Source organism: Microtus pennsylvanicus, chromosome 7 (genome assembly GCF_037038515.1).
Source record: "Microtus pennsylvanicus isolate mMicPen1 chromosome 7, mMicPen1.hap1, whole genome shotgun sequence".
Classification (NCBI taxonomy): Eukaryota; Metazoa; Chordata; class Mammalia; order Rodentia; family Cricetidae; genus Microtus; species Microtus pennsylvanicus.
This window is the reverse complement of record NC_134585.1, coordinates 84,776,210-84,789,869: the sequence shown is the minus strand read 5'-3', so window position 1 is coordinate 84,789,869 and position 13,660 is coordinate 84,776,210. Positions and strand designations below refer to the sequence as shown.

The 13,660-nt window shown below is 39.3% G+C and overlaps 1 protein-coding gene across 1 annotated transcript in view; it reads left to right on the top strand.

Annotated features, from left to right (window-relative positions):
* The first annotated feature begins 6,637 nt into the window (after positions 1-6,637).
* Positions 6,638-13,660, top strand: part of Tacr3 (tachykinin receptor 3) — a 67,153-nt gene continuing 60,130 nt past the window's right edge. Inside the window, exon 1 of the mRNA XM_075981289.1 lies at positions 6,638-7,635. Within this exon, the coding sequence (XP_075837404.1) occupies positions 7,127-7,635 (509 nt within the window). The 5' untranslated portion in view covers positions 6,638-7,126. The remainder of the gene's footprint in view (positions 7,636-13,660) is intronic.

Sequence of the window (13,660 nt, the reverse complement as noted above, 5' to 3'; positions counted from 1 at the left end):
TGGGTCGAAGAATACCAGGCTAAGTCCAAGATAAACAATTTATATTTTATTTATTATTATAAAGGCAAACTCACGAAACAGGAACACAGGAAGGAGAAGTCCAAGCTATACCAATGTAAATTATCCATAAATAATAGTTCACAAGTATTTACTCTATTTTCCACTATTACTAGTGTGGATAAGTTCACACTAAATTATCTAAAATCCCATTCAATTTTTCCTCTTTTTTAATATCTCTGGGCCTAGAGTATTTGAGTGCAATGTTCAATGTGTGTACAAATAAAAATGTAAATTTATTATATGATGGCTAATCTTGGCTGTCAACTTGGCACACCTGGGAAAAGAGGACCTCTTGAGTCTTTATCAGATTAGTCTGCGGGTATATATGTAGGGGCACTTTCTTGACTGCTCGTTTATGTAAGACGGCCCAGTTGACTGTGAATGGTACCATTCCTAGAAAGGGCTGAATGTATAAAAAAAGAGCTGAATGTGAACTTAGAAGCAAGCCAGTAAGATAAATTCCTGCATGGTCTCTGCTTCAGTTTCTGTCTCCCGGTTCCTGCCTCCAGGTTCCTGCCTCCAGGTTCCTGCCTCCAGGTTCCTGCCTCCAGGTTCCTGCCTCCAGGTTCCTGCCTGGAGTTCCTGAACGTCTTGGCTTCCCTGCATGGTGAACTATAGCCTGTAAACTGGAATAAACCCTTTCTTCCCCAAGCTGCTGCTCGTCATGGTATTTATTACAGCAACAGAAACAAAGTACAGCACCATTCTAGAAAGTATGGAAGAACTGAAAGAGCGTTAAATGAACACACCTAAGTTTGAAACAAACTCTAAATGACCTTCTGTGAATCCAGTGAAGACAGCAGGTCTCCTCAGGCCTTCTGAGCAAGGGAAAACAACCGGGAAACCAGTACATTACATCTACCACAAAGCATGCTAGCATGTTTTCTTAACCAAAACATGAATTAATGTCTTCCCAATATGATTTAAGATACAAACTAACTTCAAAAATTATTAGCAATAGAGTGTAAATTCCACCCAAAAATGACAAATACAATGAAATTATACACATTATTGAGAGGTCATGGTTTGATAAACCAAATGTGTTCTTAATTTAGTATCCAGTTGAAGGCTATTAATTTTATGTTTGAAACAAGAGATGGTATGCTAAGCACATAGTAATTTAATTAAAATATTTATTATAGACTCTGTGCTGCTCATCCTTATAAAATAAAATGTCCTATAGTTTATTTGGGAAGAGAAACAGGTAAATTAGAAACATAGACTGATGCAGAAAGTGCAAAGCTGAAATAAATAGAACTTTATAATGAGCTGAGCTGTCCTGTGAACTTCCCTTTGGAACAGAATAAGTGAGGTTATGTTTAAATATTAAGTAATGTAGAAATGGGGAGGGGTGAAAGAATTTTCCAAGAAGATCCAGAATTGTGAGTGCATTATATATCAGACAACAGAATATTTGGGAAGCATATTAAGAAAGAAAAAGTCAATTTCAGCTGACAGTTTGACAGTACAGTGCATCACAGCTGGATGCACTGCATCCGTAGCCATGAAGCATATCAAAAGCTACTCCTAAGATCACTTTCTTCTTTGGACTCAGTCCAGAACTCTGACTTGTAGAATGAATGATACCATCTACATTTAGGGTAGGTCTTCCAACATCAACACAGTCTGGAAGACCCTGCACAGCTGTCCCTAGAAGTTTATTCCCTCTAATCTAGATCCTGCTGAGTTGACAGTTAATATTATCCCTGTTAGTATTGTCAGTAGTTCCTGATAGCTAAAGAACAGCGTCAGAGAGGAGGTGATGAAGGTAAAGACTCAACAAGTGGCCAGATGTTGAACAACCTGCTTATTCTATCCCAAAATGTTTGCTCTGGTTTATTTGTTTTAAATGCAGTAGAGTAGGGAAAGTGCAACTAAAATCGCAGTGTTCCGTTATGAACCTGTCATGGGATCCACAGGAGAAATAAGAGGAGCTGGTCTGTGGGAGCAGCACTGGAGTGTCAGTTGGGGTTTTTTATTGCTGTGATAAAATCCCATAGCCAAGAGCAATTTGGGGAAAAATAAGATGCATTTGACATACATATCCAGGGTCACAGTTAATTGAGAGTAGCAAAGCAGGAATGGAAGCCTACATAGAACCTTCAGCTCTACGTATTATTTGCATTATTGTTCAGTACATTGAACTATAAAATATTCTGCAAGATACACTGGGCTTAAGGTAGACGGGATAATATCAGTTACAAAAAGCTGGTTAGAAACATGACAAGTTAAGACCAGGCATTCATAAGTAAGCATAAGTCTCTGTATGTTTATTTGGGAGCTGAGTGGGAGGCCCCCAAAGAGCAGAGTAAGAATTTTAAAAAAGCCAACTACGCACATGTAGGCATAGTCTTCTCAAATAGTGTCAGTTTATTTGAAGGGATTTGTGTAATAACAAGCAATAATGGAACTAAAATCTGAAGTAATTCTCCTACAAGCTTAGAACACCAAAGACTGTGCAGTGGAGCCAAGGGACAGACATGCAACAGATTCTCCCAAGTCAGACTTCAGCCTTTCCAACTGTGAAGGAATACATTTCTGTTATTTCAAGCCACTTGGTTCATAGCACTTTGTCATGGGAAAATTAATTAAAATGTCAAGCATGACTGCTATAGGAATATGAAGTAAGTCAAGGCTATAACTTCACTAATAGGTTCAGTATGCAAATATTTAATAGGAAAGTGCATTGTCAAAAAGTAGCAAGTACTTAATATTTAGAGTGAGGGCTATATAAGTGGAAACATCAAATGCAGATATCTTGATAAAGAAATTCACTTAAGGATTACAAAGAGCAGTGAAAGTAGTTTCTGTAAGATGTGTTCAAGAAGAAATCGTTCCTTTTAAAAGTAAAGAAAAAGGGCAAAAATAATGAAATATTTAAAAGAGAAAAATGGTTGCAAAAAGAAGTAGTAAAAAAATAATATGTCTTAGGTGGACAACAACTAAATTAGTTGTAACCCATTCCTGATACTGGAATCGTCATTTGGTGACAAGAGATGATCAGGGAAGGCTCTGTCTCCTGCAAATTTTGTTTATATCATTTATTTGGGGTATACAGTTCCCCTCCTCATCTATCCATAACTATCTATTATATTTATCCTTCATAGTGAGGCCCATCCCTTTTATCTAGTCCTTTCTCTATGCCTAACTTCTGTAGTTACACAGATTGTAGCATGTTTATCAATGACTTAACAGCTAACATCCACATATAAGTAAACACATAACATATTTATCTTTCTGGGCTGGTTTACCTCCCTCAATATGATTTTTTTTAGCTCCACTCATTTATCTGCAAATTTCAGTTTTAAGCAGATGATTAATATGGTAACTAGAAAAAACATTTAAGGAACATCTGTCTGCACAAATGAATGGAGCTGTATTGATTGACTGGCTATCTTTGTTGCTCTTCTAGCGCCATGTCAAAGCACCACAGCCAAGTCAACTTACAGAAGAAAGAGTTTATTTGGGGAATACAGTTCCAGAGGGTTAGGTCCATAATGAGGTGAACGGAGAGCAGACATTGAGGTGGGAGCTGAAATTTGAGAGCCAAGCACTCACACTTTGAAATACAAACAGGAAACTGAGATAGTGCACTGGAAAGAGCACATGACTTTTGAAAGTTTAAAACCAGACCCCGGCAGCATAGTTCCTCCAGCAAGGCCACGCCTCTTAGCCTACCCAAATAGACAGCAACTAATAGCTAAAGATGCAGACGCCTAAGGATATGGGGAATATCTCATTCAAACCACCACATTGGCTACCAACAGCATTCACTGGCTTGATGGTAACAGCCCAGAACCCCAAATCTAGAAATGAATTGATATGATTACAAAGCAGTTCTGATGAAATTGCAAAGAAAAACATGTAAATCCAGGGCCAAAGGATGAAGAGGATCTGAAATTGATAAGAAAAATATTTCAACATGGTGAAAATAAGCTGAATATACTGAAAAGGAGTTCTCTGCGAGAGCTGTCAAACAGAAGGTTATTGTCAGAGATATAAATCTGCAGCTTAGACAAATTCTCCCTTCCAAACAGCAGTTGCTCCACCAGACAGCAGTATTACCTGAAATACCATCTTATTATGCTTATTTTGGGAAAGCCTGCTCAAATACAAGTCCCCATAACAATAGCACATGAGAAGTGCTCATTCTCTTTTATATGTGGCTAACAAACAGCTAGAGCCCATGTCCATTGTATAGTCTAAGCAAAAATGTGGCCAGCAAAGTGGAGAAAAATATAATCTAGGTATGAGACCTTATAATAAAATGCATAAGAGCTTCTTGACCAATAGTAGTAAGTAATAAATATTCACATAAATGATAGAATGTTTAATTCTACTTATATAATTAAGTAATTTTAGTTTGTTAGTATGTAAAACATATCAACATTTCAAGCTGAGCTGTCTCCCACCATGGCTATATTTTCCAACTTCCTCCATATCGCATTGTGGTATGAGGTACCCACTTGTCATGCATACACACTCAAAGGTTTTCAGTTCCAGATCCTGTTCAAATAGTTGGCTTCTGATGTTCTACCACATACTTTGTGTTTCTGTTCATTCTTTAAAGGCTATGACTTTTGAAATTCTTATGATAATACAAAGAGAAGAAAGAATATTATATAAAAAAAAAACCTGTGAGTAGGTTGGGATAACAGCAAGATTCTGAATCTGATTATTTGGGTCAACTGTTGTCCAAAACCCTTAATCAGGAAATCATTCCTAACTACTTTACTTTTCAAATGTGTGTGTGTGTGTGTGTGTGTTGTGTGTGTGTCTGTATACACCTATGACATTCTGTATTTCAAGAATTTGCTCCATCCTCACAAAATAATATATGAAGATAGATCCAAAGAATCCTAAGAAGACCTGTGTTTCCAGCACCCTTCCATATAGTTAAACAGTCCAATATTTTTCTGTTCCTTCCTTTTCTTTAGGGAAAGAATGCGCTGCTAGACTTCAGGCTAGCACCTGACATAGCATGTGGGAGGAAGTGCCCTCAATAACTACCAGACAAATACGACAAGCAACCACCTATTGAGATGCAGAGAGAAAAGATCTAGAAAAAAAAAGCCATGATTTGAATTGCTCCCTTTGAGAAAAAAGAAACTCTTTAAAACCCTTTCCATTTTATTTACTCCCAATTCTATTAAGCAGGAAGTGTGAAACCATTAATAGCCTTACCTATTAATACTCTTGGAAGAAGTATTAATATTTGATAACTATTCTGTGCCACATGTATTTGTTTTGAAAGATGGTTTTGTCAAAATAATGGTTACCAGGTTGGTTAAACCCATGTTTCATGTTCAGTTGTCTGTTCGTGCAATAATCACACGTGGCTTTTGAACAACATGCAAAAACGCAGAATGCCTCTAAGCCAGCTTCCATTGACTCCACTTTTTCTCAGTCTGTTTCACCTGAAAACGTGGGATGCAATGTGTGGTGATTACAAAAAGGCCACTACCATGGATCCGGGCCTTCCTTCTACACCGTGTGGAAGGAAACCTGCTGAAACCCCACATCATACCCAGGAGGCAATTAGATAGAAGATGGTTTTCAATGGACACATTGGAAACTGAATTTCAGAGGGGTAAGTATATGGAAAATTAAGAAAATGTTTATCCCTGAGTCCTTGTACATCTGCCCGAAGATTAATCAAGGGAGTTTTGCCTGGGCATCTTCTGAAAAGTTGCCTGTGATGTCCACTCATTGCAGACCACTGTCTGTGGTCTCTGCTCTACAAAGCACTCTCATTTCACCGGGCTCACCTTGCTCTGAAGTCAGGCAAGCGGGTTTGCTTGGAAAGTTAAGGCTTGAGCACAAACATCTCGAGCTACATAAACACCTGTGCGCGCGCGCGCGCGCACACACACACACACACACACACACATTGCTCAGCTGAGTGGAGCCACGTAAACACGTGTGCACCCTCATATTGCTCAGTGAAGCCACTTAAACAAGTGTGCACACTCACATCGCTCAGTGGGGCCACATAAACACGTGTGCACATCCATGCAGCTCAGCTCAGTGGAAACACGTAAACGCGTGTGCACACACTCGCATAGCTCAGTGGGTGCATTTGACCAGGGGATGGATGAAAAGCGACCTACACAGTATCGGTTTGTTTTCTGAACATTTACATCCCTGGTTTACATTCTGAGTGCTGAGACAATTTAATCTGAAAAGAATCCTGGCCGGGGCGGGGGTCCATCTGAGGGGAACAAAGCAGAGGGAGCAGATTTCAAGTAATGAGGGTTAGAAGAAAGGAAGTGGTGGACACTTGAAAGTGGGAGCAAGAAAAGGAATCTCCGACTGAAAATATAAACAGGACTCAAATGCTGACTTAAATAGCGAAGCCGACGACACAGAGTATAGTCGCCTGTACCCACTGCCTGCTGCTGGCTGATTTCCTCCTCACTCCCTCCCCCCCCCACGTTTACCTGTCATCTTGCCTTCTACTTATTGGTGAATTGTTTGTTGTTTCAGGAAAGTACATCTCACTGAAAAACTCAGAGCAAAATCCTAAAGTTAAAAGCAGGAAGACAATTTTGGTAAGATTTGATTCTGGGGACAAAGCATGTCTTTCCTGTGCCATTAGCCGGCAGTCGCCTGAAGAGGAGCAGGAGCAGAGAATGAATGAAACCCTGAGTGCGGGCTGGAGAAGCAGAGAGCCTAGAGCGGGAGCTTGCAGGGGGTGGGGGTGGGGTGTTCGTCAGTCTTGCAACCCGCGACGTCACGGATCCTGGGGACTCCTGGAGACTATAAAGCGCGCCTTCAGAGCAGATCTCAGCTCTCTGGCTGCTGCCTGGTAGCTCCTCCCTGGCAGGACCCAAGCTGGAACAGTCCCTGGTTCTTCCCTGCCAGGCAGAGGCGCAAACTCCCAGGACTAAGTGTGGCCCCTGCTCCGCATCCTCTGCCCCATCACAGCGTCCCAGGAACCGGTACCTTCCCTACTTGCTACCAGGCAGTACCCGAAACCGCCGTGCCCAGAGGTTGGAGAACTTCGAGGAAGCCGGCTCCGGCTGGCAGCGGGAGTGTGGCACGTCCGGGGCTGCAGACGCTGGCCATGGCTTCAGTCCCCACCGCCGAGAGCTGGACCGACGGGGCGGCAGGCGTGGGAACGCAGGCAGAGAACCTGAGCGCTGGATTGGGGGTCACTGAGTGGCTTGCGCTCCAGGCTGGCAACTTCTCCTCGGCTCTGGGGCTGCCGATGACATCCCAGGCACCTTCCCAGGCCCGGGGCAACCTCACGAACCAGTTCGTGCAGCCATCCTGGCGGATCGCACTCTGGTCGCTGGCCTATGGCTTGGTGGTGGCTGTGGCAGTCTTTGGCAACCTCATCGTTATCTGGATCATCCTGGCCCACAAGCGCATGAGGACCGTCACCAACTATTTCCTGGTAAACCTGGCTTTCTCCGACGCCTCCATGGCCGCCTTCAACACTTTGGTCAATTTCATCTACGCTCTTCACAGTGAATGGTACTTTGGCGCCAACTACTGCCGCTTCCAGAACTTCTTTCCCATCACAGCGGTGTTTGCCAGCATCTACTCTATGACAGCCATTGCAGTGGACAGGTGAGGGGGAGGTGGGGGAAGGGCGGACCAGGGCAAGAGGAGCAAAATGGGACAAGCAGTCGGTATGGTTGCAAAAGAAATAATGACCCAATGGGGGCTTTAAAAGTGAAGGAACTACGAACCAGTTTCTCTTCCCATGACCCGTGCACTCCAGCCCCATCACCCTGGGATAGGGCATCTAGAGGGACCGCAGAGACAAATGACTACTCATTCCTGGAAATCCCTCATTCCAAGTAAGCAATCAGCTAGAATAACGGAAGTATTGTTTAGAATTTCTGCTCCGTGAAACTTAATTTTTTGCCTTTCTTTTCTCTGTTGGTCAGTCACTATGCTGGCTTAAGAAAAAAACAAAAAAAATCACAAGGAGTCTCCCATCCCCCTGCCATGTTTTTCCAGAGTCTTGGTCTTAATCATTCTCTGCTCTCTAAACCTGCCCCAAAGTCAGCACTCTCCTGTCCTCCCGTCCAGGGTCCATGAGAAGCAGCAAGACCTTGCTAAAAGTCTTGTCAGTTTCCATGATGTTGCTGAGTAGATTTAACATCTGGTAATTTAAGGAAGATTCGTGTACCTGGAAGGGTGTAATGAATTCTCAGAATATATAAAACATTAGACCCAAAGAATAGATGGTTCATGGTTCTTTAATACATAGATAGATAGATAGATAGATAGATAGATAGATAGATAGATAGATAGATAGATAGATAGATAGAAAATGTTCTTCACCTAAGGTGGAAACTCTGAAATACTTAAGTAATTAAAAGCTTATTAAACCTCAAGTATTTGTTATTATAGTCAAGTTTTTACAGATTGCTGATGCTTTTGTTTTTCCTTAGAGAACACTAGGAAATATGCAGGCTTGTGGAAGCACTGATGAACCCCCCTTATATGTGAAAGCTGGTAACATCTAAATCCGACACAGCCTACAACCAGGTGATCCTGCATTCGGCTTAGTGATTGACACTTGCATGAGCTTAATGCCTAATTTAGCAGTCTCCAGATTCTGTGAAAAGATTGCCTTCTTACATTAACAAACATAAATACTATTGCTACACTCAGCTATCATAATGAGGAAAAATACTGGATTTTTTGAAATACTGAACGAAGAGGTTTTTAATAGTGTAAAGCTATATACTCTTTCTTATACCAGGCCCACATTGCCAACCTGAAGGAACTAGGGATGGATGTCTCTAAGTAGGATAAACAAATGCACTTTTTAAAGGTCTTCAGTAGTGTATCATCCCCTTTCTGTCTGTCTCTGATTTTCCACACATTTCTGCTGGGGATAAAAGTGATTGCAAGGACTGAACAAAATCAGTCCAAAGCTTGGAAAGGTGAAATCCCCCTTCACCTTGCCCCACAGAGAGAGAAGTAAACACTTCTTAGGTTTACATATCACCCTTTGCTGTTTTGTTCTGGTTTCTTTTAAAACAAATTTCTTATGTGTGAGTGTTTAACATTGTGATGGGGGAAGAGGCGTTGGCATGTAATGCCAGAGAATGATCATAATCCTTTTGAAGTGCTAACAAGGCAACATACAATTTGATGGAAATTCGAGTGTGTGTAAAATTGGTTTCTGAGAGGGAAACAATTTATTTTTATTTTTCCAGTTTTATCTAGTCAACATTTCTTAGACAGCTTTGGCATTATCTTAACTGACCGTGCAAAGCAATTTCATTTTATTGAATGACTTGAAATAATAAGACTTTATTACTTATTCTTTTTATTTATTTCATAGGGAGCATCATTAAACTGACTGTAAACAAAAGCACAGCAATCTGTTATGAAATTAAAGTGTGCTCTGAAAGTTTATGTATTGCAAATCTCTTGTTTGAACTGTTATTCAAAAGACTACTCTTATTTGAGCAGATGTTTATTTTAAAACTATAGATGTAAAGAAAACCCTATTTGAGATAATTTTTTGGTCAAAGAGTACAACACATTAAAATTCTTGTTGCCACTCCATGGACCTTTTCAACAATGATATCTTATCAAACGCAGACTGGGAGAACTGGCCCTATAGTGTTTGCAGTCCTATCATAAGCTGAGCTTTGCAAGATTAATCCTTTTGAGGTTGCAGGAACATCATGACTGCTGGGGTTCCAGTTGCATGGATGTACTGCAGCACGTGGCTGACATCATTACTAACTATATATTTCCACAGAATGCATAGTTTCTGGTATAATTAATGCTTTATTAAAAATAACCATAAAATTAAATTATCTGCAATTGGTTCTCATTAATAAGAGAATATGTCACCAGGCACATCCACCCGGTGGCCGTCAGGCTTCATGCATCCCAGGAGAGCTGTGTATGGGGCTCAGTGCTTATGTAAATGACAGTTAGCATCATATAGTATGTGAAAAGGTGGAGCATCCCTGATGTAACTCAAACAACAGTTGTTTCAAGGTGAATGTTCTCTATTATAATATAATATAAACTGGCTTATATAATACCATTCTGAATGGAAAGCACACTCACTTCAATCTGTTTCTTTATCAAAATTAAAAGATCCCCTGAGCGTGGAAGGAGAATGAACTTTGACGTAGACTTGTAGCTTTCCAGGAGCTGCAACAAATGTTTGTTCCTGTGACTCTTAGAAAACTCAGACTTGAAAAGGGTTATTCCCTTGTAAGCAAATGACAGTAACGGACTCACATCTATTCAGTAAAAGGCATTGTGTGGCTTTGAAAGCCATTCTGGGCTAGTAGAGTTGATCGCTTTATATTTCCATTCTGTAAAGGACTACACCAAAGACTTGAATGTGAGATCACAGGTTTTAACCTTCTATTGATGTGTGCTTCTTATTACATTAGTAAAAATTCCTGAAAGCCTGTCTTATTGCCTGGAAGGCCACTTCCCTATCATCACTGTCGTCTTGATACCCAGGCCCCAAAGTCAAGGTAGAATTGCTGGCCACTATCCAGTTGTATTTCTCTACCGTTTTCTCCAAATTTGCCTTTCTGCAATAAAACATTTGACTACAAAACATATCTTTAAAATGCCAAACTTTTCCAAAATCATGCAAAGAAGCAAAGATTCAAACCACTTTAGTCTGATCAGAACTATTTCTCCTCCGAGCCTCCAAGCTATCATATCTAGTGGTCAGCTGTGAAGCCTTTAGTATTAGTTAGATCAAGATTGCCTTTAGACTGTTAGAATCTAGCACTTACTTATACCACATGTGTTTCATGAAAACACATAGCAAGTTCTTTGTTACCTGTGTTTCAGTTGAGAATGTCGGAGGTAGAAAATCACTAAGAGAATAGTTAATAAAAGAAATTGTGGTTTCTGTTTAGTTATTGCATACAGCACTTGATTTAGGGAGATATAAGAAATAAATATTTTCTTCTATTTTCTAGGCATGTAATTTGAAATGAAGTAAGAACTTCTAGGAAGCTTTATTTTTAAAATATAGTAAAGGATGATCACAGGGTACATGGCCTAGTTTGAGCAGAATGCTTGAATAACTTTGTAATATCCAATTAACTTATTCTTCCTGATAAACTTTGAAAAGATAATTTCATATGTTTCATATGAAATGTAACTGCCAAAAATAAAGTCACAACAAAGGACACTTTATATTCTTTAGATTCTGATACATACCAAAATTCATAATTACTAAAAGAAATATTTAAATGAACCAAGAAATAGTGTTTATCTGAATAAGTGAAAAATGAACTTATTCTCTATCTTCTGTTTTTAACAGAGATCTTTGGTTTTCCTATCACATGGTTAATTCATGCAAATTATTCATGAAATGTTAGAGGGTGCTTCTAAGATACTTTGAACAAATAGAAGCTTACAATAGAAAAGAGTTGTCCTAAAGGCTGACTCTAAAGGTATGCTAACATTCACATTATTGCCAAAAATACTATGTTTAATGATTTTGTAAATGTTTCTAGAAATCTTTTTATCTAAGTCAAGTTATCTTTTTATCGGAGTTGAGAGCCCTAAGCCGATTTTGCTCTACTCTTGAGGGAAGCCAACGTCTCTACAGTTACAGTTCCTTACCATTATCCCAGGTGTACATGGCACATTATATAGTCCATAAGATGAATTTGCTGAAGTCAATATAAGATCAATCACTTGATATCACTGAATTATTTACAAAATAGTAATAAAGCTATGTTCTGGGAGATATTACTTTCAGGAAATATCCTAAACCTTTGGCTTTCTTGTAGTTCTTTTATAAAAACTTTAAAAACACTTTTTGTATCTAAAAATTATTTATCTCTAATGGTTAACAGTGAAAGTTCTGTTACAGTGCCATTTGTAAGATTTATTTTATTTGTGTGTGTGTGTGTGTATGTGTATGTGTGTGTGACATAGACACATACAGAGATGTAGGTGCCCACAGACGTCAGAGGCAATGAATCCCCTGATTTGGGGAACTGAATTTGGTAGCCAACTTGCTGCTAACTCATCTCACGAGTCCTGTTGTTACCAGTTCTTATGAAATTAATCATGAGAACATAATGAAAACCATAAATACATATTTATTCATTAGGTGAAGATGTAAGATCAGCACAACTAAGCTAACGTCAGAAGTATGTTATATAATTTGAAGAACTTCAGTTGATATCAAGATTATACCAACAACAGGAAGTAAAATATATCCCCAAATAATCTGTAGTAAATAGGTACCATTGAGGCATTGGACATATAGCTGCCTTTCAATAGGCATGCTTTCAAAAACAAACCCTTAATACATAACATAGTATACCCAAATGTAAAAAGAAAAGAGAGAAATAGAACACCTACAATCTCAGCACTTGGAAGGGTGAGATAAGATTGTTGTGAATTCCACGTCTGGCTGGGCTGTAGTATGTGAGCCTGACTCAGAGAGAGGAAAGAGAGAACTGACCAGTACACAGCAAAGATAGCGTTCTTATACTTATTTCAGTGGCATTACTTTTATTCAGTCTTAAAAGCACCAACTATTATTTCATATAACTTGGCCCAATATAAATCATGTATAAATTAGCAAAGATCTTTCAGAAGTGCAGCGCAGTTTGCCAATGCAAACATTATCGCAGGTCCTCTACAAGAGCAGAAAGAGCTGTTAACTGCTGAGCTGTCTCTTCAGCCCCCACGAAAAACAATGGACTTCAATAAAAATCCACATTAAAGGATTTTTCTAAACCAAAAGCTCAATAATGCAGCACAAATGAAAATCGCAGCAAAAGAGAATAAATAAATATTGGGTCATCTGGAAATGAAAGTCAGTGAAGAAATGAAAATTTCTAAGTTGAAATATAGCCCAGCTCTTCAGTCAGAGGGCCATGGAAGCCATCAAGAATGTCCAAATTTCTTTGTTTGTAAATGTTTTCTTATACAGGTTTATTTTTTATGTCCTTAGATAACATTCTTTTTAAACTTTTTAATCAATTTAATAAATTGTCACTTATTTAGAGTATGTGAGGGGTGTGTGTGTGTGTGTGTGTGTGTGTGTGTGTGTGTGTGTGTGTGACAGAGGACCACTCCTCAGGGTTCAGTTTTCATCTTCCACCATGTGAGTACTGAGCGCAAGCTCAGGTCATCAGACTTGGTAGTAGGCAAGAGAAGTGGTCCTCTGTCACACACACACACACACACACACACACACACACACACACACACCCGTCAAGCCATCACACCAGCTCTGTCAATTTCATAATAAACCAGAATCCCTTCATCTTCTACTGCAACAACTCTAAATCATATACTGTAGTATTAAAGACAAATAAAGTCATTAACAAACTCTTTAAAATAATTGAAATGAAAATCGTGTTGTTAAGGACTTTAAGTTTCACTGAGTCCCTACAAATCAAAAACATGCAAATAACCAAGGCTTTACAAGAATAAATTACCTAAATAAGAATAGTCATCATTATCATGATGCACATTTGATTAAAACATAAAGTCCCATATTTTGAGCTAATATTTTGTTAATGAAAGTCAGAAAAGTAGACAACTTCACCTCTCTACTTAACTAAATTTGAGTTTTCTCTTTTGGGGGGCATGGAATCCAGTTTGTGTTGCTTCA